This window comes from Dromiciops gliroides, chromosome 3 (genome assembly GCF_019393635.1).
Source record: "Dromiciops gliroides isolate mDroGli1 chromosome 3, mDroGli1.pri, whole genome shotgun sequence".
Taxonomy (NCBI): domain Eukaryota; kingdom Metazoa; phylum Chordata; class Mammalia; order Microbiotheria; family Microbiotheriidae; genus Dromiciops; species Dromiciops gliroides.
Genome location: NC_057863.1, coordinates 322,568,647 through 322,593,227, shown reverse-complemented (window position 1 = coordinate 322,593,227; position 24,581 = coordinate 322,568,647). Strand labels below are relative to the sequence as shown.

The 24,581-nt window shown below is 38.2% G+C and overlaps 1 protein-coding gene and 1 pseudogene across 1 annotated transcript in view; both read left to right on the top strand.

The window, feature by feature from the left end:
* The first annotated feature begins 1,325 nt into the window (after positions 1–1,325).
* On the top strand, positions 1,326–14,429 carry LOC122747545 (annotated as a pseudogene).
* Positions 14,430–19,446: 5,017 nt separating this feature from the next.
* SPICE1 (spindle and centriole associated protein 1) overlaps positions 19,447–24,581 on the top strand; it is a 70,381-nt gene continuing 65,246 nt past the window's right edge. The window contains 2 exon segments of the mRNA XM_043997628.1: positions 19,447–19,547; positions 23,412–23,584. Of these exon segments, the coding sequence (XP_043853563.1) occupies positions 23,570–23,584 (15 nt within the window). The 5' untranslated portion in view covers positions 19,447–19,547; positions 23,412–23,569.

Sequence of the window (24,581 nt, the reverse complement as noted above, 5' to 3'; positions counted from 1 at the left end):
CCCTCTCCATCTCTTTTATTGTTCATTTGCCCTGGCTGTCCTCATGTCTGAAATGCTCTCCTTCCTCACTTCACTCCTTTCAAAACTCTGGTCAAATTTAAAATCCTTTCTTTTATAAAAAGCCTTTCTCTATCTCTTTCCTGCTAAGACTACAGTCCAAATATTTACACTGTATATCATCCATATATATATATATATATATATGTATGTATGTATGTATATGTATAATTATTTGCATGTACTGTCCTCTATTAGAACATGAATTGGAACAACCATCTTAGAAAGCAATTTGGGATTATGCAAATAAAGTGACTAAAATATCCATATTCATGGACCCAGAGGCCATTGATAAGAAAGTATTCACATACACCAAAATATTTATTAGCAGCATGTTTTATAATAGCAAAGAGTTGAAAACAAAGTAGAGTTCCATTGGTTTGGGGAATGGCTAAACTAAATTTGTAATAGTACACAAATATAATGGAATATCATTGTGCTGTAAGAAATGATGAATGTTATTAATTCAGAGGAGCATGTATATATCAACATAAATTGATGCAGAGTGAAGTAGAGCCAAAAAACCCCACTGTATATAACTATAATAATGTAAATGAAAAGAACACCTTTATACATAAAAAATCAAAAGTGAATGTTTCAAAATTAAAAAGAACAAGCATTGGGGCAGCTAGGTGGCACAGTGCATAGAGCACCGGCCCTGGAGTCAGGAGTACCTGAGTTCAAATCTGGCCTCAGACACTTAACACTTACTATCTGTGTGACCCTGGGCAAGTCACTTAACCCCAATTGCCTCACTTAAAATAAAATAAAAAGAACAAGCATTAAAAAATAAATTTAAAAATTTTTTAAAAAAGAACAAGCATGGCTTGAAAGAAAAGATGTGAAAAGACACTCTCAACCTACTCCTTTACATAGGTGGGAGGTCTATAAGTATTGCACATTACACAGATTCTCAGATTTTTAACAATTGTAGCTATCAATTATATTGATTTTTCTTCTTTTTTTAATCTTTGTTTTGTGGGATTGCTCTCTGGAAGAGGGAGGAGATGGAATACCGAAGGAAACTATGAAGATGTAAAAACAAAAGACATAAATAAAAATTCATTTAAAATATTTTTAACAAGAATATGAACTCCTTGAGAACAGAGATAGTATTTTTGCCTTTCTTGTCTTCCACTGCTTAGCACAGTACTTGACACATAATAAGCTCCCAATAAATGCTTGTTGAATGACTACTGCACCCTAAGAAATGATTACAATGAAGAATTCAGAGAAACTGGGGGAGACTTGTATAAATGAAGCTGAACATGGGGACCAATCTTGACTCCAAACAAGAAAAGAGGAAACACACCAACTTCCTTTTATTGGACAGGTGTTTGGATTCTATGGGTGTGGAAGTTTGCATAAGCTATCAGTCATCAGCTATGTCTGTATGTTTTCCTTAACTGTTTTTCTTTGTTTTAGGGGAAGGCTTGTTGAATATTGAGAGGAAAGAGAGGGGGTATATACACAAATAACTGATATAAAAACAAAGGGCATCAATAAAACTATTTTAAAAAGAGAGGGATTGAATTGTAAATAAAGATTTTTTTAAAGAAAAAGTTGAGGCTAACTGCAAAAGAAAATGACTTTTTGCACATAAATTTAAAAAGGCAAGCATAAGAAAATGTTGACAGAACAAAATACAATTCTGGTTATTCTCAATATTTGACATCATGGCTCAGAAAGAGCAAGTGGTCAAATATTTTGTAGATTCCAAATCAAATTCAGCTGTTAATCAATGATGTACCTTGCAGATGGTTCAGTTAGAGTACAGTACTCATATCTGGTTTTATGAAAAGTTCTTAATTATCTTTAGATCAGAGAATGCTCTTCTATCTGGTCCAGCACTAAAGGAAAAGACTGAAGTCTTTCCAAGCAAAGTATAGCCACATGTATTTTCCAAAACATTTCAGTCCTTCAAAGTAAGATACAATTGGAATGCTAGAGATAGCTAGTGAAACATATTCAGCAAACCTTCACATTACAGAACAATTTTGTGCCATTTCCAGCAAACTCATTTGTGAATATAGTCTATCTAACTCTAAAACCGTCATATAATATTGATGAAACAGGGCTATTTTCACAGTGATTTCAAATTCTACTCTGGTAACTAGCCAATTAAGTTCCCCTAGATTTAATCATCTTAACAACCTGAATGTTCTGCTATGCTAATTCTATAGGCACCTATACACCTATGGTGATTGAATAATTATCTTAGGATTTTCTAAGGCATGACACATTTACCTACAGGGTTCAAAGATGGCCAAGTTTTTTAAAAAATGGTTTGAAAATATTTGGACCTATATAGAAGAAACATTGCAGAACCACAGGCTTATTTGAAGATACCAAAAGTTCCTTCTTGCTACATAATTATAGATTTTATCCTGAATTTTTTTATCATCTTTCTGCCTAATATTATCTCATCAATTCAATATTCACTTCATGAACTTGGGTGGTGCTCAGAATATGGAGATGCTCTTTCTGAAGAGATTTCATGAAAAATTGATACATAACATAAGTTTTATACATGACTTTCACTCTGGTTGAAACATAGAGGCAAAAATTATTAACTGTTTCAAATGCTATGAAGGGTATAGATCTTAGTTTCTTAAACTATGGGTTATGAACACGTATGGGGTTGCATAACTGAATGTGAGGTCATGAAAAATTTGGCAACAGTAAAAGGTTATGTATGCCTATTTTGTATACCTGGAGTCGTGTAAAAATTTCTTGGGTAAAAAGGGGTCATGAGTGGAAAAAAGTTTAAGAAGTCCTGGTACAGATAACTGCGCTTGGTATTATATTTACAGAAATGTCTTCCTTTAATGAGGAATGTATAGCTCTTGATTCAAAACTGACCCAAGATACAGTAGTACATAATAATTGGTGTAGTATATATACATGCTACATCCTATCAAATAGCTCAATGTAAGTGAAATAAAAGAATGGAGTTAAAGTTGACAAAAAGGCTAAGTAGCATATATTGTTTTGAGTAATACTGGCAAGTCAGAGGATACTGATGATACTCCTACAGTCAGTACCCTGCCCAGAACTGAAAACGTATTCTAGTTACTGCATTTTAAGGAGAGTGACAAGTGGATTTAGTGAGATATATACCTATCTTCACCTACTTGCTGTTATAAACTATGGGGTTTAGAGCAGAAACTGGAAATACCTGACCCTGCTCAGATATAGACAGCATTATGTGTTCTGAGCCAGATGAAAATGGGATCAGTGGATCATTGATTGAGAGATCAGTTCTGATTGGTCCTATAGGACAAAAGTAGGAGCACTTAGTAGAAATTACAGAGTTAAGTTTAGTTTGGATTTAAGGGAAAACTTCCAAATAATTATAGCTGTCCAAAAGTAGAGTGGGCTGCCTCAAAAGGTGGTTGGGTCTTTAGTAAAGATAAATAATATGCATAATATGCAGAGTCTGGATGAGCATGGGGGTAGTAGGGGCAAGGATCATAGGACTGTAGGTTTAAGACTGGAAGGGACCTTTGAGATCATCTAGTTGAACTCCATCATTTAAAGATGGGGTAACAAATCCCAGAGAACAATATGATGTAGAGGAGATTTTTTTTTAGCCAAGGTTTAGACCAGATGACACCATCAGGTTATGACCAAATCTGTGATTCAGTGATAAGAGTGAGGAAAATGTTATAGAAGGTGATAAAACTACTGGATAAAGGGCTGCTTCATTCTATTAATCAATAGTTAATTCTGCAGAAAGATAATCATGTAAAACTCTCTTAGGTATCATAAAACAAGGCATTCTTTGTGAGAAAAAGCAAACTGATATCAAGAATTTTTTTTTCCAAGGCCTGAATGTCTTCTAGGTACCATTCAGTCCTATTTCTTAAACCTTTTATATTTATATCTTTATTTGTTTCTATGGCATGGTAAAGTAATTCATAGTCACAAATAATAATCTTGGGTAATTAGGAAAAAACCTTAAATTATGTTAAGCATATTCTGTTTACTAGGGCAGGGAGTTATGAGACATATTTTGTCATGTTTTCATCTAAGTTTAAAATAAAAACATTTGGTGCATAAAGGGTTAGCTTTAAGTTAACCAGGATATTCTCTCATTCTGAGTACTTTATTCTGATACAGATCATTCCTTTGTAGAAAAGATAGTATCTGCTCCCTCCCCAAATTTCTGAAGATCCAAATCCCTTGGTCTCCAGATGCTTCCGGGGGTATCATTTTCCACTTTAGGAGGGTCACATGGTTCACATGGGATCTGAAACTGGGAGGATCTTAGAGATTGTTAATTCAATCCCATCATCTGTCAGATAAGGAAACTCAAGACCAGAAAGTTAAAGTGAGTCAGCCAAGGTCACAAAGACAGTTAAATGGCAGACCCAGGATTTGAACACAACCCTCTGACTGCAGATCTACTGCTCTTCCCATTACAATTTTGATCTCCCAGGTGCAAAAATGATTCTAGAGATTTCTGTGACAAACCCTGATTCCAACAGATACTGTTGAGGCCCTTGCAATTCTCCCTCTACCCTTTCAGAGGGCCCGAAGTAACTAGGGGCTGATCACTTCCAGGCACCTTAACCCTCCCAACCTGACATCTAATCTTCCATAGCTAGCCTGGGAAAGATTTCCCTGCCCCCTCTCCTCCAAATCCTCCTGGGGGGAGAAGGAAAGGCATTTCCATGGCTTGGCTGTACGCACTAGGCTTCAGGGGTGGGTGGTCTAATGGAACAGATGCTCCTCCACTCCTCCCCCACAGACCTGGGCCCTCCCCTCTCTTCCAGCCAGGGCCAGTTATCCCAGCTCTTCTTGACCCAGACACACCTTGGCTTGTCCATCTACACTGTGGGTTCAGAGGACACAACCCATGCCCAGACACAACACAGCCCTTAAGTGATGCTACTTTGGGCTGCCCCTGGTCCTGGTCCATTTCCTCTTCCTGTCAGAGGTGGTGGTGGAGCTCTATGGTTCCCAGGATGGTCCAAGCTTCTTCCCCAATCTGGCTGCCTGACCAATATGAGTAACTGCTCATCTCACTGGAGTTTCAAGAATACAACTAGGTTCTAGTTCAGTAGTGTGGAGGACTTTTGGTTTGGCAGCAAGGGGACCTATTCAAACCAAGTCAGGGGGAAGAAGAGGAAAAATAAACTATGGGGCTTAGAGCAGAAACTGGAAATACCTGACACTGCTCAGATGTAGATAGCATTATGTGTTCTGACCCAGATGAAAATGGGATCAGTGGATCATTGACTGAGAGCTAGAAGGAGTCATGGAAGTCATCTGCCTCAAATCCTTCATTTGATAAATGAGGGAACTGAGGCACAGAGACACGAAGACACTTGTTCAAGGTCCCATAGGTAGTAAGTAGTAATAATTATTATTATCGTAGTTTGCATTTATGTAGTACCTTAAGGTTTTGTAAAGCACTATACATTTTAGTTTATCCTCACAACCTTGTGATGTAGATGAAATTATTATTTCCATTTTACAGTTAAAGGAAACCCAAGATTACATTTGGTAAATAACATGCTTAGGGTTACAGTGCTAGTAAGGATATCAGGCAAAATTCAAAGTCAGATCTTTCTAACTCCAAGGCCAATACTCTAACTATAGCATCACCAAGCTACAGACTTTCTGGCATCAAATCCAGTGTTCTTTCTAGCATTATCACTCACTATATTTCTAGTACACGATGTTAGAAATAAGGGATATTTAGACATATTAGGGCTATAGAGTATTTTGTCTAAAATTGTCTTTTAGTGCTCAGAATATTGGTATGTGATGCGCATATTCAGTATGCAATCATCAAGGGTTTTTGAAATCCAAAGTTTCTTTTTCAGAATGTGAATTCCATCAACCTTCCCTTTTTTTCATTAGGCAGTTATTTATGGCGTTTGAGACTGGTGGTATATTCCTGGCTGATCAAATGGCCATAGATCTTAAAAAATTGAAGTCTCTAACTATGTCGGCTATGACCTTGCAAACAAATATTCTTAAAAATCTACCCAATACAAAACAAATAAATATAGAAAACTATCAAATAATGAAGAACATAAGTTTAGGGTTTTTTACTTTTTTTTCTCTCTTTTTTTTTTTACTGAGGCAATTGGGGTTAAGTGACTTGCCCAGGGTCACACAGCTAGTTCTTGTTAAGTGTCTGAGGCCGGATTTGAACTCAGGTACTCCTGATTCCAGAGCTGGTGCTCTATCCATTGCACCACCTAGCTGCCCCAGTTTAGGGTTTTTTAATGCCTTAATGGTCAGGAAGTAAAAATTATAAAACCCCACAAGGAAATGAAACTGAAATGCCTTAAACTACATCCTATTTGCACGCGTGCACGCAGGCACACACATACAGAAAAATATACCAAAAAAATCTAAACTATAAGACAATCGATTAATTATAGTCACAGAATTTCAAAGTCAGGAGAAATCTCAGTAGTAATGCAGTCCTACCTGTTCCTTCTGTAGCAAACCTAACAAATAGTCATTCAATCTTGTGCTTAAAGATATCTACAGAGAAACCACATATCTTTCTGGGTCCTCCATTTCACTTTCAGGTATGTCTAATCATTGCAAAGCTTTTCCCTGTATCAAGACTATATTGGTGTCCTTTCACTTTATACTCATTATTCCTGTTACTGTTTACTGGGCCAAGCAATACAAATTTAATCCTTCTTCTGCATGACATACCTTCAAATACTTGGATATAGTATTTCATTTCTCCCCAGGCTACACTCTGGACTTCTCTATCATGCCCTAGAAATTTCTTTAAACTGGAAAATCCAGCCCTAGAATCCATACTTTGGAAGTACCCTCTCCCCCTTTCGGCTTTTCCTCTGATTGGATGGCTCCTCCCCTGAACCTCCATTTAAGGAGGGCACCCAGGCCAGCCATCTGTACTCTAGACTTCATCATACCTCTGCTCTGGGTACCTTCTTTCTCTCTGTCCACCTTTTTCACTTCATTTTATGTGTTGTTATCTCTGCCATTAAAAAGTAAGTTCCTCGAAGGCAGGAACTGTCTTTTTTTTTTTTTTTTGGTTATATAGTACAATCATGTTAAACATATTTCTACATTAGAATCAGAACAAAAGGGAAACCCCCCCCCAAAAAAAAGTGAAAATAGTATGCTTCAATCTGCATTCACACCCCATAGTTTTCTCTCTGGATGTGGAGAGCATTTTCTATCTTGAGTCTTGTGGAATTTTCTTGGATCATTGTATTGCCGAGAAGAGCTAAGTCTATCATAGTTGATCATCACACAACACTGCTGTTACTGTGTATAATGCTCTCTTGGTTCTGCTCACTTCACTCAGCATCAGTGCATACAAGTCTTTCCAGGTTTTTCTGAAATCTGCCTGCTCATAATTTCTTATAGCATGATAATATTCCATTATATTAATATATACCACAACTTGTTCAACTGTTCCCCAATGGATGGGCATCCCCATAATTTCCAATTCTTTGCCCCCATAAAAAGAGTTGCTATAAATATTTTTGTACATATGGGTCCTTTTCCCATTTTTATGATCTTTTTGGGCCTAGTAGTAGTATTACTGAATCAAAGGGCATGCACAGTTTTATAGTCCTTTGGGTATGGTTCCAAATTGTTCCCCAGAATGGTTGGATAGGTTTACAACTCTACCAACAATGCATTAGTGAGGAACTTTTTTTTTTTTTTGCTTGTATTTGTATTCCCAGCACTTAGCACAGTGCCTGGCCCATAGTAAGCTTCTACATGTTTCCCCTTTCCCAATGTATTTTCTTCTCCAGTTTAAAGATATTTACTTCTTTTGATCAATCTTCATATGACATGATCTCAAGACCCTTCATCGTTTTGGTTGTTGTCATATTTTACAAATTGTTCTCCTGTTCTGATCACTTTACTTCACATCAGTTCATAGAAATTTTCTGAGGTTTCTATGAATCTATTCCTTGTCAGCTCTTATGTTTCAATACTATTGAATTACTTTCATATATCATAATTTGTTCAGTTATTCCCCCATCAATGGGCAACTCCTTAGTTTCCAATTCTTGGCTATAACAAATAAGAGATTTTAAATATTTTTCTACATATACATCCTTTCCTTATTTCTTTGCTTTTTGTGTGTGTTAATAGACCTAGTGGTGGTATCACTGGTCAAATAGCATTCTCAGTTTAGTGACTTTAAAAATATATATTTCCAAATTGCTTTCCAGAATGTCTGTACCACTCTATAGCTCCAACAATGCATTAGTGTGCTTGTCCTCCTACAGCCCCTCCAACAACTGTCAATTTCTTTTTTTGCTATCTTCGATGATCTGATGAGTATGAGGTAGCACCACTTCAGAATTGCTTTAATTTTCATTTATCTTACTAGTAATTTGGGTCCACTAAAATTTATGTTACATAATTTCAACTGAGCCCTCAATGCTGTTTGGAAATCCTATCATATTTCCCTTATCAACTTATTCTCCCCCTTTCCACAGTGACTTTTCCAAACCTTTTCATCACTCTTCAAGTCTCCCATGGTTTTTTCTCCCCTCACTATCTCAACTGAGTATCTTGACTCATATTTTACAGGAAAAAATTGAGGCTGTTTGCCATGAACTCCCTTTTCTCCTCTCTTCCTCATCTTCTATCATTCAGGTGCCTTCTGCCACTTTCTCCTCCACCCCTGTATCACATGATGAAGTGGCCTTACTCCTTACCAAGGCTAACCTCTCTACATGTTCAAGTGATCTCATTCCATCCCATCTCCTCCAAAAGATTGTCCCCCCTGTCATCCCCATTCTTTCACTCATATTCAATGTCTTTCTTTCTACTGGCCCATTCTCTACTGTTCATAAATATGTCCACGTCTCCCCTATACTGAAAAAAAATCTTCATTTGATCCTTCCATCTCCACTATTGTCATACGTCTCCTCTTCCCTTTGTAGCTAAACTCCTTGAAAAGACTATTTATAATAGGTACCTCCACTTTCTGTCCCCTCATTCTCTTCTTAACCCCTTACAATCTGGTTCCTGACCTTATAATACCATGAAAACCACTATTTCCAAGTCACCAGTGATCTTTTACTTGCTAAATACAATGTCCTTTTTTCAATCCTCATTCTCTTGGACCTCTCTGCAGCTTGAAATGCTATTGACCATTCTCTCCTCCTTGATACTTTCTTCTTCTTCAGTTTTTGGGATACCACTTTCTCCTGTTTTTCTTCCTACTTCTCTGATTACACCTCTGTCTCCTTTGGTGGATTCTCCTCCAGGTCACACCCTCTAACCATAGGTGTTCTTCAGGGTTTAGGGACCCTCCTCTCTTTTCTTTCTATACTATTTCACTTGGTGATCTCATTAGCTCCCATGAATTTAATGGATTTAATTATCATTTCTATGCCAATGATTCTCAAATCTACTTTTCCTGTCTGACCTCTCTGCTGATCTCCAATGTTACACCTCCTGCTGCCTTTCAGATATCTCAAACCGGATGTCCAGAATTATGTCTAAAGCATATCTTTCAGCCTAACCCCCCACTTTCCCCAGTTAACTATTTCCCTTCTAATTTTAATTATAATGATTTTTTTCCCATAAATCCTTTTCAATTTTATGTAAACAAATTGTCCACTTTATTTTTTATGACTCTATCCCTTGTTTGGTTAAGAACTCTTCCCTTAGGCATAGTGGTAAAAAGGTATCACATTGGATTCTCTAATTTGCTTTTGATGCAACACTTTGTAGCTACACTGTGTCTCAAGTTGTAGCATATTGTGGTATGTGGTGAGAGGTGTTGATCTGAATCTAATTCCTGCCAGACGGCTTTTCAGGTTTTCTGAGCAATTTTTGTCAAATTGTGAGTCCTTATCACAGAAAACAGGATTTTTGCTTTTTTTTTTTTTTTTTAAAGTGAGGCAATTGGGGGGGCAGCTAGATGGCGCAGTACATAAAGCACCGGTCCTGGATTCAGGAGTACCTGAGTTCAAATCTGACCTCAGACACTTAACACTTACTAGCTGTGTGACCCTGGGCAAGTCACTTAACCCCCATTGCCTCACTTTAACAATTTTGTTTTTGCGGGGCAATGGGGGTTAAGTGACTTGCCCAGGGTCACACAGCTAGTAAGTGTCAAGTGTCTGAGGTCAGATTTGAACTCAGGCCCTCCTGACTCCAGGGCCGGTGTTCTATCCACTGTATCACCTAGCTGCCCCCAGGATTTTTGCATTTACCAAACATTATGCTGGTATGTGCCTTTACTTCTGCATGTTGTGCATATAATCTATTCTCTACTTTTATATTTTTAACAAATACCAAATCATTCTGATCCTCTCAGCTTTGTAGTATAGTTTGAAAATGGTACTGATGAGGGTAGCTAGGTGGCACAGTGGATAAAGCAGTAGCCCTGGATTCAGGAGGACCTGAGTTCAAATACAGCCTCAGACACTTGACACTTAGTATCTGTGTGACCCTGGGCAAGTCACTTAACTCTCACTGCCCCGCAAAAAAAAAAAAAAAAAAAAGAAAGAAAAAGAAAAAGAAAATGGTACTGATGGACCTTTTGCTTCTCAAGATGAATTATTTTTTTTCTAGCACCACCATTTAGTACTTCGATTGGTTTTTTAATCATTAAGTTAATTAATTTAGATAATAGTGTCATTTTTATTATATTGTGTGGTTCAGTTGTGAGTAATGAATATTTCTCCAGTTTTTAAGATTTGCTTTATTTCTCTAAAGAGTGTCTTGTAGTTGTATTCTCATGTTTCTTGTGTATGTCTTAGTAGGTGGACTCTCAGATATTTTGTAATTCTCTAGTTATTCTGAATGAAATTTCTCTTTCTTGTTCTTCCTTATAGGCTTTCCAAGGAATATATACAAAAGGTGATTGTTTATGTTTATTTATTTTATATTTTGCTAGTTTAATAAATTTTAAAATTATTTTGATAAATTTTTAGCTGATTCTTTAAGGTTTTCTAAGCATATGATATTATGTACAAAAAATATTTTTGTTTCCTCTTTGCCTATGTTTATTCTATCAATTTCTTTTTTTGCAGTGCTGTCAGGCTATGGTAACAGATGGTGGTTGTGCTCCTGAGGCTTCCTTGGGGCCTAAGAAAGTGATTCTGTCACCACTAGTCTCACATATTTGGTCAGAGAACCATGAAGAAAGTGACTAAGAAAAGCAAAGTGATAACTGGATGGTAACATATTCTGGGAAACACAAGCTTACAAAAGAATTAGTAGAGAAATTTGGTTTGAGACACTTTCCTGAAGTGGATATGAGTAATTTAGAAAAAATCTCAGGAGATGAAATAATTCTGAATCCAGAGTGCTGTAGCTTTTGAAGTCTAGAGAAGTTTTATGATGATCCCAAATGTAACAATGGAAACTCGTACAGCCTATAATCCTGGTTGTACTCTAGCTGTCTCCAGTATCCTGATGCTGTGCTTCATCTATAGTGACTTTGTGTTGTTGAAAGCAATGTTTAAACAAGGATTCATCCAAATATGTGGAACACTACAATGAAATCAATGGTCTCCCTCTCTCTAAATATTTCTCCTCAGCTGGTTATATATCTATATCTATATTTTTGTCTATATATCTACATCTGTCTATAGATATGCCTGTTCTAGAGATACTGAAGAGCATTCAGTTTCAGAATTTGTAATTTAGCATTTATTTGGGTATTTTAAATTTCTTCTTTTTCTATCTTTTTTAGTTGCATGTGCAATTCATTGACCTCTTCTTTCTCTATTTTTTTTTTAACATAAACATTTCAAGATATAAAATTTCCCCTTAGAACTGCTTTGCCTGCATCCCATAAGTTTTGGTACGTTGTCTCATTATTGTCATTCTCTTGGATGAAGTTATTGATTGTGTCTATAATTTGCTGTTTGACCCACTCATTCTTTAGGATGAGATTATTTAGTTTCCAATTAATTTTCAGTCTGTCTTTCCATGACTATTTATTACATGTAATTTTTATTGCATCATGATCTGAAAAGGGTACATTTACTATTTCTGCCTTTCTACATTTGACTGTGAGGTTTTTGTGCCCTAATACATGATCACTTTTTATGTATGTGCCATGTACTGATGAGAAAAAGTATATTCCTTTCTATTATCATTCAATTTTCTCCAAAGGTTTATCATATCTAACTTTTCTAAAATTCTATTCACTTCTTTAACTTCTTTATTTTTTATTTTGTGGTTAGATTTATCTACTTCTGAGAGGGGAAGGTTCAGATCCCCCACTAGTATAGTTTTGCTGCCTATTTCCTCTTGTAACTCATTTAACTTCTCCTCTAAGAATTTGGATGCTATACCACTTGGTGCATGTATGGTTAGTATTGATATTACTTCATTGTCTATGGTACCTTTTAGCAAGATGAGTTTCCTTCCTTTTCTTGTTTAATTAAATCTATTTTTGCTTTTGCTTTGTATGAGATAAGATTGCTAGCCCTGCTTTTTTGACTTCAGCTGAAGCATAATATATTCTGCTCTAACCTTTTACCCTTACTCTGTGTGTATCTCCCTGCTTCAAATGCCTGTCTTATAAACAACATATTGTAAAATTCTGAATTTTAATCCACTCTGCTATTTGCTTCTGGGTTTTTTGTTTGTTTGTTTGTTTTTGCGCAGGGCAATGAGGGTTAAGTGACTTGCCCAGGGTCACACAGCTAATTGTGTCAAGTGTCTGAGGCTGGATTTGAACTCAGGTCCTCCTGAATCCAAGGCCAGTTCTTTATCCACTGCGCCACCTAGCTGCCCCCATTTGCTTCTGTTTTATGGGAGAGTGTATCCCATTTACATTCACAGTTAGGATTGCTAACTGTGTATTTCCCTCCATCCTATTTTCCCCTTTGTATTTTTTTTCTTTTTTCACCCTATTCCTCCTCGCCAGTGTTTTGCTTCTGACCACCGTCTCCCTCAATCTTCCTTCTCTTTTATTAACCTCCCTCTCTTTTCTTTCCCCTTTCCTCCCCTGCCTCTGCCCTCCCTTCTATCAGTGCCCCCTTTTCCCCTTGCCCTTTTACTTCCTTAAAGAGTAAGCTAAGTTTCTTTATCCAAATGAGTGTATATATGTTATTCCCTCTTTGAACCAAATCTGATGAGAGTAAAATTGAAACAGTGCTTACCCCTCTCTTGTTTCCCTCTATTATAATAGGTTTTTATGCTTCTTCATATGCTATAACTAACTCCATTTCACCTCCCCTTTCCTCTTCTTCCTGTATACTCCTTTTTTAACCCCTTAATTTTCTTTATATCATCACATCAAAGTCAATTTATACCTATACCCTCTATGTATACTCCTACCTGCCCATAGGGAAATACAGTTCTCAGAGTTATAAGTATTATCTTCCCATGTAGGGATGTAAACAGTTTAACCTTATTGAATAACTTTTCCCCCATTTACTTTTTTATACTTCTCTTGAATCCTATATTTGAAGATCAAATTTTCTGTTCAGTTCTGGTCTTTTAACCAGGAAACCTTGAAAGTCCCCTATTTCATTGAATGTCCATCTTTTTCCCTGAAAGACAATGCTCAGTTTTGCTGGGTTCTTGTTTCTTGGTTGCAATCCAGGCTCCTTTGTCTTCTGGATTATCATATTCTAAGACTTCTGATCCTTTAATGTTGAAGCTGCCAGGACCTATGTAATCCTGACTGTGGCTCCATGATATTTCAATTGTTTTTTTCTGGCTGCTTGCACTATTTTCTCTTTCATCTGATAATTATGGAATTTGGCTACAATATTCTTGGGAGTTTTACTTTTGGGGTCTCTTTCAGGAGGTGATTGGTCACCAGCCAGAGAGAGCGAACTTGCGTTCCGGAAGTCAATCTAGAGTTGGTGTTCCGGAAGTGCCCTTTAACCTCCCTTCAGGGAGTGTTCAATCTTTCTCCCCCAAAAGGGGAGGTCCTTCAAAAGCTGCCTATACCACAAATAATTTTTACCACAATAATTTCATGGAATATTGTGTCTAGGTTCTTTTTTTGATCATAGCTTTCAGGTAATCTAATAATTCTTAAATTATCTCTTCTGGATCTATTTTCCAGGTCATTTGTCTTTCCAGTGAGGTATTTCACATTTTCCTGAAGAGCATTCAGGGAAAAAGGAAATCCGAATGAAAAAAATCATAGCTACCTATTTATAGGACATCGAAAATGCTCAAAAGAAAACTTTTCTTCCAGAAATGAGTGAAAAGTGTGAAGTTTTACATTATACTGCAAAGGAAGCTCAGGGATGTGGAAAAGGTTTTAGAAGATTTTCAATATAAGAAGTTTGATAAGAGACCTTAGCTGGAACAAAGCAAGAGCTTTCCATCACTTGAGTTCAAGATAAAGTCAATGTAGTTAATTTCACAACAATTTCATCTACCTCTGAGAAATCCCAGTTGAAGTTCACTGAAGTGATTATATCTATCATCAGTTCACTAAAATGAAAGAAAGAAAACATGTACATGGGGATCCTGCAGTCATAAAGACTTTTTCCCTTAGAAGATAAGATGTGGAATAGCTATGGGGCCCTCATAATGAAAGAACTAATCATCTAGAAAGTGAACTTCAAATTACATTTTAGGAGAAATGGCTTCATAAAGAGAGATTTTACTCTGTAGCATACCACATGAATAGGACTGAAGGAGGCAAACATATTTCTCTTAGGATCCATGATAATTATCATTAAAAATAATCCTGATGTTCTGGGACAAACTCAAGCTTGCACAGAAAAATCACTAATACATTACCACTTTATCTCTATATCATGTAGATTTTGTATTTTTCCCCCTCAGACTTCAAAGAAAACAACAACAAAAACCTTTTTCTGCAGAACTTGCCTCACTTGCAAAAATCAATTCATTTTTCTTATTTTGTTGCTACGGCTAAAATTTCTAGTATTATATCAAATAATAATGGTCAATAAACATCAGTCAATAAACATTTATTAAGGGCCTACTATGTGCCAGGCAGCAGCTAGGTGGCTCAGTGGATAGAGTGCTTAGCCTGGAGTCAGGAAAACCTGAGTTCAAATCTGGCCTCAGACACTCACTAGCTGTGACCCTTAGCAAGTCACTTAACACTATTTGCCTTAATCCACTGGAGAAAGAAATGGCAAACCACTCCATTATCTTTTCCAAGAAATCCCATAGGGAATCATGAAAAGCCAGACGTGACTGAAAAACTGAACAATAATGTGTCAGGCACTATGATAAACACTGGGGATGAAAATGTGGAAGAGAGAGTTCCTGCCCTCAAGGAACTTAAAATCGAATGGGGAAAGTCAACATACAAAAAGAAGCTGAAAAATGGGAGGAGGGAAAGAGCAAGGTACTTGGCTTAGGGGCATGGTGGAGAAGTCAAAGAAGTCCAAAGTGAATCCATCTGGACAAGTCAAAGAAGTCCACAATTAGCATATCCAAGTTATAATTTTTATACTTGCTTTACCTTAATATTATTGTGAGGGCTTCTAATATTTCTCTGTTACTTATAATATTGACTCAGGTTTAAATAGAAACTGTCAAATTAAAGAGATCCATTTTTTCTTATGATTCTTGCTGTTTTTAACAAAAATTTGTTGTATTTTGTCAAATATATTTGAAATACTTTTTCTTCATCTATAATGTATAATCATGTCATCTGTATTGTTTTTGTTATCAATGTGGCCTTTTAGATTTATAGTTTTATTAATATTGAGTCAACCCTCTATTCCTGGTATAAATCCAATCTGTGTAAAAACTTTTTATTATGCTTCTGTAGCCTCTTTATTAATGTTTTATTCAATGTTTTTGCATTTATATGACTAGAAATATTGGTTTTCTTTCCTTGCTCCATTTCTACCTGGTTTAGGTGTGAAGACTATACTTGTAACATAGAAGGAATTGGGTGGGATATCTTCATTTCCTTTCCTATTATTTCAAACAGTTTATGTAATATTGGAATTATTTGTTATGCAAATTTGAGGCAGTGTTCTAGTGAATGGCACACAGTAATACTATGATAGTTTCACAGTTTATAGTGGTTTACTGATACAGCCAAGTACCACATAACAATTCAGTCAGAAATATAGAGTTGCATGTGGTTTCTCTCCCCACTACCATTCCACATGACAGCATGTAAGGTGGTAGCCTGGATGAGCAGTGGTCTTCTCAAAGGCACAGAGCCAGTAACGGCCCTAGTTTATATAGGGTTTTCAGATGAAGGGCCTTCCATGGTAATTGTCATGTAGCTAGTGGTGTGTTGGGGTCAGGGAACTGGGACCAGTAGGAAAAAGGGGAGATCTCTAAAAATTAAGCAGGAAGGCCTCTTCAGAATGAGGAAGGTGGAATTATAACTGTACAGCATCAGCAAGCTTGTTCTAACAAGTTTCACTAGCTGGTTCTGACTAGGACAGAGTAGGGTTAAGTAAGTCTTAAACTACCATCCTTGTGTAACAAGACAGAGGCCTGAATTCATAGAGCCATAGAGTTCTCTGGGTATTCAGTTGTACTTTGAATGTTTTAAAGAATTAATTTGTAAATCCATCTGCTGGTTGTGGGATTTTTTTCTTTAGCTGTACATTTATAGCTTGTTTTGTTTTTCCGAGATTGGGTTACATAACCTTTCTTTTTCTTATTCTGTTAACCTGAGCATTTTACATTTTTCTAAGTATTCATCTATTTCATTTAAGTGATCACTTCTTTGCATATAATCAGGCAAAACATTTCTAAAAATGCCCTTTATTTCCTCTGTATTTATTGTGAATTCTCCTTTTTAATTTCTAACATTGGCAATTGGGTTTTCCTCTTAAAAATAAACTTGATAACTCTTAATATATTTTATTAGTTTAAAAAACCACCAAACCTCTCGTTTTATTTACCAATTCAACAGTTGTTTATTTTTTCTTTCAATTTTGTTAATCCCTTCTTTGATTTAGAATTTCTATTTTGCTGTGTGATTAGGGTTTTTTGATTTGTTGGTCTTATTTTTTTTCTTTTAGCTGTATTCCCAACTCAATGATCTGTTCTTTCTTTCTTTCTTTTTTTTTTTTAAAATGAGGCAATTGGGGTTAAGTGACTTGCCCAAGGTCACACAGCTAGTAAGTGTCAAGTGTCTGAGGTCAGATTTGAACTCAGTTCCTCCTGAATCCAGGGCCCGTGCTCTATCCACTGCGCCACCTAACTGCTCCGGTCTGTTCTTTCTTATGTATGTCAATAAAATTATTTAGCAACATAAATTTTCTTCTAAGGACTTCTTTGGCTATATCCCAAAAGTTTTGGTAGATTGACACATTGTCATGTTCTTTGATGAACTTATGTATATCTACAATTTGTTCTTTAAGGCAAACATTCCTTAGGATTAAGTTATTTGCATTTAAATTTGACTTATTTCTTCAAAGGTGCTTTATGAATATAATTTTTATTGTGTTATGGTCATCAAAGAATGTGTTTACTACTATTTTTCTGCATTTGTTTCTGGGTTTTTAAATGCCCTAACAAATAGGATTTTTCTAAAGTTGCCATATACAAATAAGAATAGGTATACTCCTTTATATTTCTGTCTAATAGCCCTTAGAGCTGGCATATCTATCTTTCCTAAAAATTCGATTCAGACCCTTAACTATTTTAAAATCTTCTTCTTCTTTTTAAGATTTGTCTAGTTCTGAATGGGATGTGTTAAGGTCCTCAACTATTATAATTATGTGTCTATTTTCCCTTGTAATTTGACTTTTTTCCTTTAAATATTGAGATAATACCATTCTCTATATATGTATTAAGTATTCATTGCTTTTGATAATGTCATTTCTCTGTTTATCTTTTATTTTTTATTATTGTTCAGTCATTTCAGTTGTGTTTGAATCTTTGTGACTCCATTTGGGGTTTTCTTAGCAAAGATACTAGAGTAGTTTGCGATTTCCTTCTCCAGCTTATTTTATAGATGAGGAAATTGGCAAAAAGGATTACACAGCTAGTAAGTGTCTGAAGCCGGATTTGAACTCAGGAGGATAAGTCTTTTTTATTCTAGGCATGGTGCTCTATCCACTGCACCACCTAGCTGCCCATATTTTATTTTTAGTCATTTTTTCCTGTTGCCATGTCTAACATTCATGTTCAGAGGGCCAGTTTTCTGACCCTCCCTGGAGCTTCATCAGAGAATTTTGGTTTTCCTGTCTCAGAGTACAGAATGCTGCAGGTTTCAGCTTTCTTTGAAGCCATCTGGCAGGCCCCTCCCTTGTTTACCTGCACTCCTTGCTATTTCTAATGGGTTCCCTTTTCCTTGAGCCACTTTTCGACAGAATAAAGGCACTTATTTTAGTTTCTCTTTGGATTTCTCGATCATTTTTTGGTCTGGCATTCTTTTTATTATCTCTTAGGATCTTTGCAAGAACGCATGTAAGAGGGTCATCTAGGTGGTACAGTGGATAAAGCAGCGGTCCTGGATTCAGGAGTACCTGAGTTCAAATCCGGCCTCAGACACTTGACATTTACTAGCTGTGTGACCACGGGCAAGTCACTTAATCCTCATTGCCCGGCCGTCGTTCCACCCCCGCCCCCCCCAAGAAAAAAGAATGCATGTAAGAGTCAGGCTCATTCCTTGTAATTCTTCACAAGGTCATCTTAATCAGAAGGGATTAGTGGCCCTCCCCCTACCTTTCCCCTCAGATTTGAGTTTGGACATCAATGCTCTAAGTAACTTTTTAATGCTATAAATTACAGAGATGATATAGCCCTGCATCCGCAGAGGTAATTTCCTCACCCGGGAGTTCCCTACACAACCACAGAACCATTCCCTTCGTGGTGGTGCATGAAGCACTTCCTTCTCAACAGTTTTGAGGCAGACAGCGTAAGTATTGAATATTAGCTTACTGCTAGAGTATTTCTGGCTAACGTTTCTTGCAATTTGGTTAGCAAGTGCTTTCAGTTTCTGTTTATTTTTATAATTGGCGGGGTCTGAGACCTCCTTTACTAAGCTCTTTGAAGGTTAGGAAAATGTCTTCTTGCAATGTCTCGCACAGGGTTGGCGTCCAGTAAATATCTGCATGCTTTACGAGGGTGGTGGTGGTGGTGGTGTGGGAACGGTTCTCAACGATTGCTTTTGGGCTGCTAGCAATTAGGTGCCAGGTCAGAAGTCACTGAGAGCAAGTGCCCCCCAGAGGCCAAGGTGATTGGGTGGAATAACCACCTCTTCCTTCTTCAGGTACCACATAGATTAAACACCTGGGTTTGAGGGGCTCTTCCCTTCTCGCTCTGAGTTCTCCACCCTGGGATTAAAGTCTCTCTGCACCCCAGTTTTAGCTCACGACCCAGCTTTTACCGCCAGCCACACTACTGGAAGGCGGGCTAGGGGAAAGGACTGAGCGCATGCGCATCAGATGTTCGGCAAGGGTGTGTAGCTAGGCGGAATCTGCGCAGGCGGAGTGGGGGGGCGGGGCCTCGGTAACCTCGGCGACGCGGCCGGAAGCTGAGGGACTGCACCAAGCGCCGCCGGGCCGGGCCTCTGGGGAGGTGGCAGGGTTTGATTAACGAAGCCGAAGGGCCGCGGAAACATCGAGGTAAGTGGCGGGATACCCCTGCTGCAGCAGCGACTTCCTGGGGTTCGGGAAGCCTAGGTTGGGGGGGGGGGGTGTCAGGGCACGGGCGCCGATTCCCCTTCTTCCTCTCGCCTTCCCTTCTCTCCTCTTCTGGAGCCTGCTTGGTTCCTGCGGTCGAGCTGAAAAAAACAGGGTACTCTCCCAACCCGCCGTGGGGAAGGGGCATCGCGCGTGCGCGGCCACGCCCGGTGGGGGGGGAGGGAAAGGGTTTAGGGAGGGGAGCGATGTTGGGGGGCTGGAGGGAGGGGGAGGGTGTAGCCCGGGGAAAACCACCGTCTTCTCTCTCCCGCCAGAAGATTTTCGAGGCTCTTACCTCGACCTACCCTTGTGAGGTGGGTGGGAGACAAGTGTTTGTTGTTGCACGCCCACCTCCGCACAGCTGGGGGGAAACCGGAGTCAAATGGAGTCAGCAAGCACTGATTAAACGCTTACTGTTTGCCAGGAAAGGGATACAAAAAAAGAGAGAAAAACTTATCCCTGTTCTTAAGGTACTTACTGTCTAATCGTTGGAGGCAGCGTGCGAATAACTATGAACTATATATATGTTTATAGATACCTAGATATCTATATATATTGCTACACATACATATGTATATGTCATGTCTAATCATGAGTTCCAACGTGCAGATAACTATACAATATATATACATATACATATATGTATATATATTTTATATATATAATCACAGTCTGGGATACAGCATGTAAATAACTGTACAAGATATATATATATAGATGCATATATATCATGGTAATTGTGGGAGAAAACATGCAAATAAGATGTATATTTTATATCAGTCTAATTGTGGTAGACAACCTGCAAATAACTAAAAACAAGATATACGCATGCACATGCATATATCACACTAATTATGGGCGACAGCATGCAAATAACTGTGTATATATGCATGTATTCACACAGGATAAATTGGAGATAATCAGCAGAGGGAAGGCACTTGGACTAAGGGGATTCTGGTGCATGGTGGGATTTTAGCTGCAATTTAAAGGCCAGGAGGTGGAGGTGAAGTGGGACAGCCAGTGAAAATGCCCAGAGTGGAGATAGGTTGCTTTGTGCATGCAGTAGAAGTGCAGATTATACGGGGTGGTGTAAGATGTTAGAAGATTTGGAAAGGTACCAGGGGTCCAGTTTATAAAGGGCTCTTAACGCCAGACAGAACATGATTTTGATCCTCAGGTGAGCCACTGGAGTTTATTGAATGAAGGCGGTATATGGTCAGACCTGCTATTGAGAACTACAACTTAGGTAGTTGATAAGAAGACTTAAGGCTGAGAGATCAACCATTAAGTTACTGCAATACCAGGTGTGCAGTGAGAAGGGCCTGCACCAAGATGGCAACATTGTTAGAGGAGAGAAAGGGGCATAAAGGAGAGACATTGTGAAGGTGCAATTGACAGGACTTGGCAACAAATTAAATTGAGAGAGTAATGAGTTGAGTGTGACATCTACTTGAGATTTCAGGTGACTTGGAGCATAGTGGTATGCTCAACGGAAGAGGTGTTCAGGTACATCCTAGGGATTCTATGTGCAGGATACTTTGGAGATCCAACCCCCCCATCATTTTTGTAACTGAGGTCCATCTAAGCAAAGTGACTAGCACAGGATCAGAATTCAAAGTCAGGCCCTATGGTAATGTGAATTGAGGGCTGGATTGCGAATCAGAGGACTATGTGACTGGACAATTTAACCTTTCTGGTCTCAGTTTCCACATCTGTAAAATGAGAGGATTGGATTAGAGCAGAGGTTCTTAACCTTTTTGTGTGTCATGGATCCCTTTGTTAGTCTAGGGAAGCTTGTGATATTCCCTCCTCATAATAATGTTTTTTAAAAATCAAAATACATAGAATTTTGAAGGAAATTCTACTTAAATCCAGTTATAAATTTTTTTTTAAAAAGTCACAAACCCCAGGTTTAGAACCTTTGATGGCCTTCTGAAGTCATTTAGTCAACAAGCATATATTAATCACCTGCTGTGGCACTTGAAGGGTGCTAAATTCTTGTGATAGAAAGGCAAACTATAGGCCTCACTCAGCTCTCTAGGAGTTCACAGTCTAATGGGTGAGACAACATACAAACAACCATGTACAGACAAGATATATGGGATTAATTGGGGATAAGCAATAGAGGGAAGGCACTGATATTAAGGGGGATAAGGAAAGACTTCCTGAAGAAGGCAGAAGTTTAACTGAAACTTAACTGGAGACAGAGATGAGGAAGGGAGAGAATTCAGACTTGAAGCAGTCAATGAAACCGCTTGAAGTGTGGAGATTGAGTATCATGCATGAGCAACAGCAAAGAGGTTAGTCACTAGATCACAGTGTACATGTGGGTGTGTGGTAGTGGGAAGATATAAGAAGACTAGAAAGGTAGGAGGGGCCTGGTAATGAAGGACTTTGAACATCAACCAGAGGATTTTCTATTTGAAACAGAGAGACAGAGAGAGTGAGAGCGTGTGTGTAGGTAGAAAAGCTGGAATTTCTTGAATAAGGGGGTGTGTAACATAATTGGACTTGTGCTTTAGGTCCCTTCTAGCTATAAATCTATGATTTTAGGTGACTATTTCAGCTCAAAACATGATCCTGTGATCCTTCCAGTATACCTCTCCACCTGTTATCAATTATGCTGTGTTGGAATATAGAGTTGTTCTTTGAGGCTATTGAGTATTTGTATGACTGCTTACCACTAAACTAAATTTCACTAAACAGCTGTGCTTTGAAATTTTTTTGAGTGTTTTTTTAATCGTTTTGGAGTCAGGACCCTCCCTTACTAATATGCTTACAATTTTTTTTGGTAGCATGAGAAACTTTAATAGCAGTACCAATATTTATATTATCCTTTAGCTATATTTTCTCTTTTGATTTAAAGTCCTTAGAATTGTGCATAGATTAAGAGTATTCTGTGTAAAGGAGAGGCCCTTTAGATTCATGGAAGGACTCCTTTATTTGGAGAATTTTGTAGCCATGATTTTGTCCATTTAGAGGGCTTTCTCAAGTTTCTGGAAGTCTGACCTCTGGTTCAGTAGGGTGTTACTGAACCATAAATTGAATGCTTGAGGGAACAAAGAACAGAGTCAGGTGGAATTAAACTGGTGAATTGTTGCAAAATGTATTTTGGAGTGGATTTGAATAGAAATACAGACTCTCAGAACTGGAAGAAATCTTGGAGATCATCTTTCCACTCAGACTTTTTTTTTTGTTCTGTAGTTCTTTCCTTTTCATAGCCAAACTCTTAGAAAAAGTTGTCTAAAGGCATCCTCAGCTTCTTCCACTTAATTCTCAACCCCTTGCAGTTTGACTTCTGATCACTGTTACCCCCTCCCCCACTTCCAACTCTGTGGAAAGTTCTCTCCAAAGTTAGAACTGCTGAAACTGATGATCTTTTCTCCATCCTTCTCCTGTTTTTGACATTGCCTTTCCCCTTATCTCTCTTTTTCCTCCATGTATTGCCACTGGCCTAATTTAGGCTTTCATCTCTTGTCTGAGCTACATTTGCAATAGCTTTCTATTTGATCCCTCTGCTTTGAGGTTCTTCCCACTCTCTTCCATCATCTGCAGAGATGCACAGATCTGGCCCTGCCACTCCCCTGTTCAAAGACTGTCAGTGTTTCCCAGTTCTTGGGAATATCATAGATATAGATCTGAGAGGCACCTTGGCATTAGTCCAGCCCCTGCTTTTACAGATTAAGGAACTGAGGCCCAGAAAGTTTTAAGCTCAGTGTCACATAGGATATGTCACTGACCTCTTGGATAAATAGAAATTTCTTAACCTGACATTTGTGATCTTCAATATGGTTTCTGTCTTTCTAGTATCATCTCACATGACTTCGATGATGAGTTCTATGCTCCAGCCAACTATGCTCCTGGCTTTTCCTTGAACGACATCTCTTACCTCTGTGCATCTGCTCAAGCTGTTTGTTCTCTGTTCCTGGAGTGTACCTCTTCCTCTTCTCTGCCTCTCAGCATCCATGGCTTTCTTCAAGGTTTGTCTGAGGGGCTTCATCTTACACAGAACTTTCTGTGATTCCCCCAACAAGGCTTTCTGTCAATATACTTGTCCTGAGAAACCAGGCTCTAGTCCTAGTTCTGCTGCTGTTTGTGACCTTGAACACATCACTTTGCCTTCATGGGTCTTAGTTTCTTCAACAGTAACAAAAACCACATTTATTAATCACTTACTATGGGTGAGGAAATGGAGATTTTAATTTTTTGGTCTGATTCTGTGAGTAGTGGTGAAATCTCAGGATCACAGCTCCACTAAATGCAGGGCAGCAACTCAGCAGTCATAGTAAACAGGCATTTTATTAAGCACAAGGTGCTATGCTTGGGGCTATCATTGTTGTTCAGTTGTGCCCAACTCTTAATGACCCCATAGAGCATAGCACGCCAGACCCTTCTATCCTCCACCACCTCTCCTAGACTGTCCAAGTTAATGCTTGTTGTTCCCGTGACACTCTCTACCCTTCTCATCCTTTGCCATCTCTTTTTCCTTTTGCCTTCAGTCTTTCCCCAAATCAGGGTCTTTTTCAGTGAGTCCTGTGTTTTCATTATTTGGCTACAGTATTTAAACTTCTGCTTCAGTATTTGACCTCTCAGTGAATAGTCTGAATTAATTTCTTTATTGATTGATTTGATCTTGTTTCTGTCCAAGGGACACTCAATAGTCTTCTCCAGCACAATTTGATTCTGTAGCTCTCAGCTTTCCTTATAGTTCAACTCTCCCAGCCATTCATTGCTACTGGAAAAATCATAGCTTTGTCTATACAGACTTTTGTTGGCAAGGTGATGTCTGTCTCTGTCTTTCTCTTTTTAAGTACACTATCCAGTTTTGCCTCAACTTTCCTTCCAAGAAATAGGCATCTTAATTTCATGGCTGTAGTTGCCACCTGCAGTGATCTTTGAGCCCAAGAATATAAAATCTGACGCTGCTTCCATTTCTTCTCCCTCTCTTTGCCAGGAAGTGATGGGACCATTTGCCAA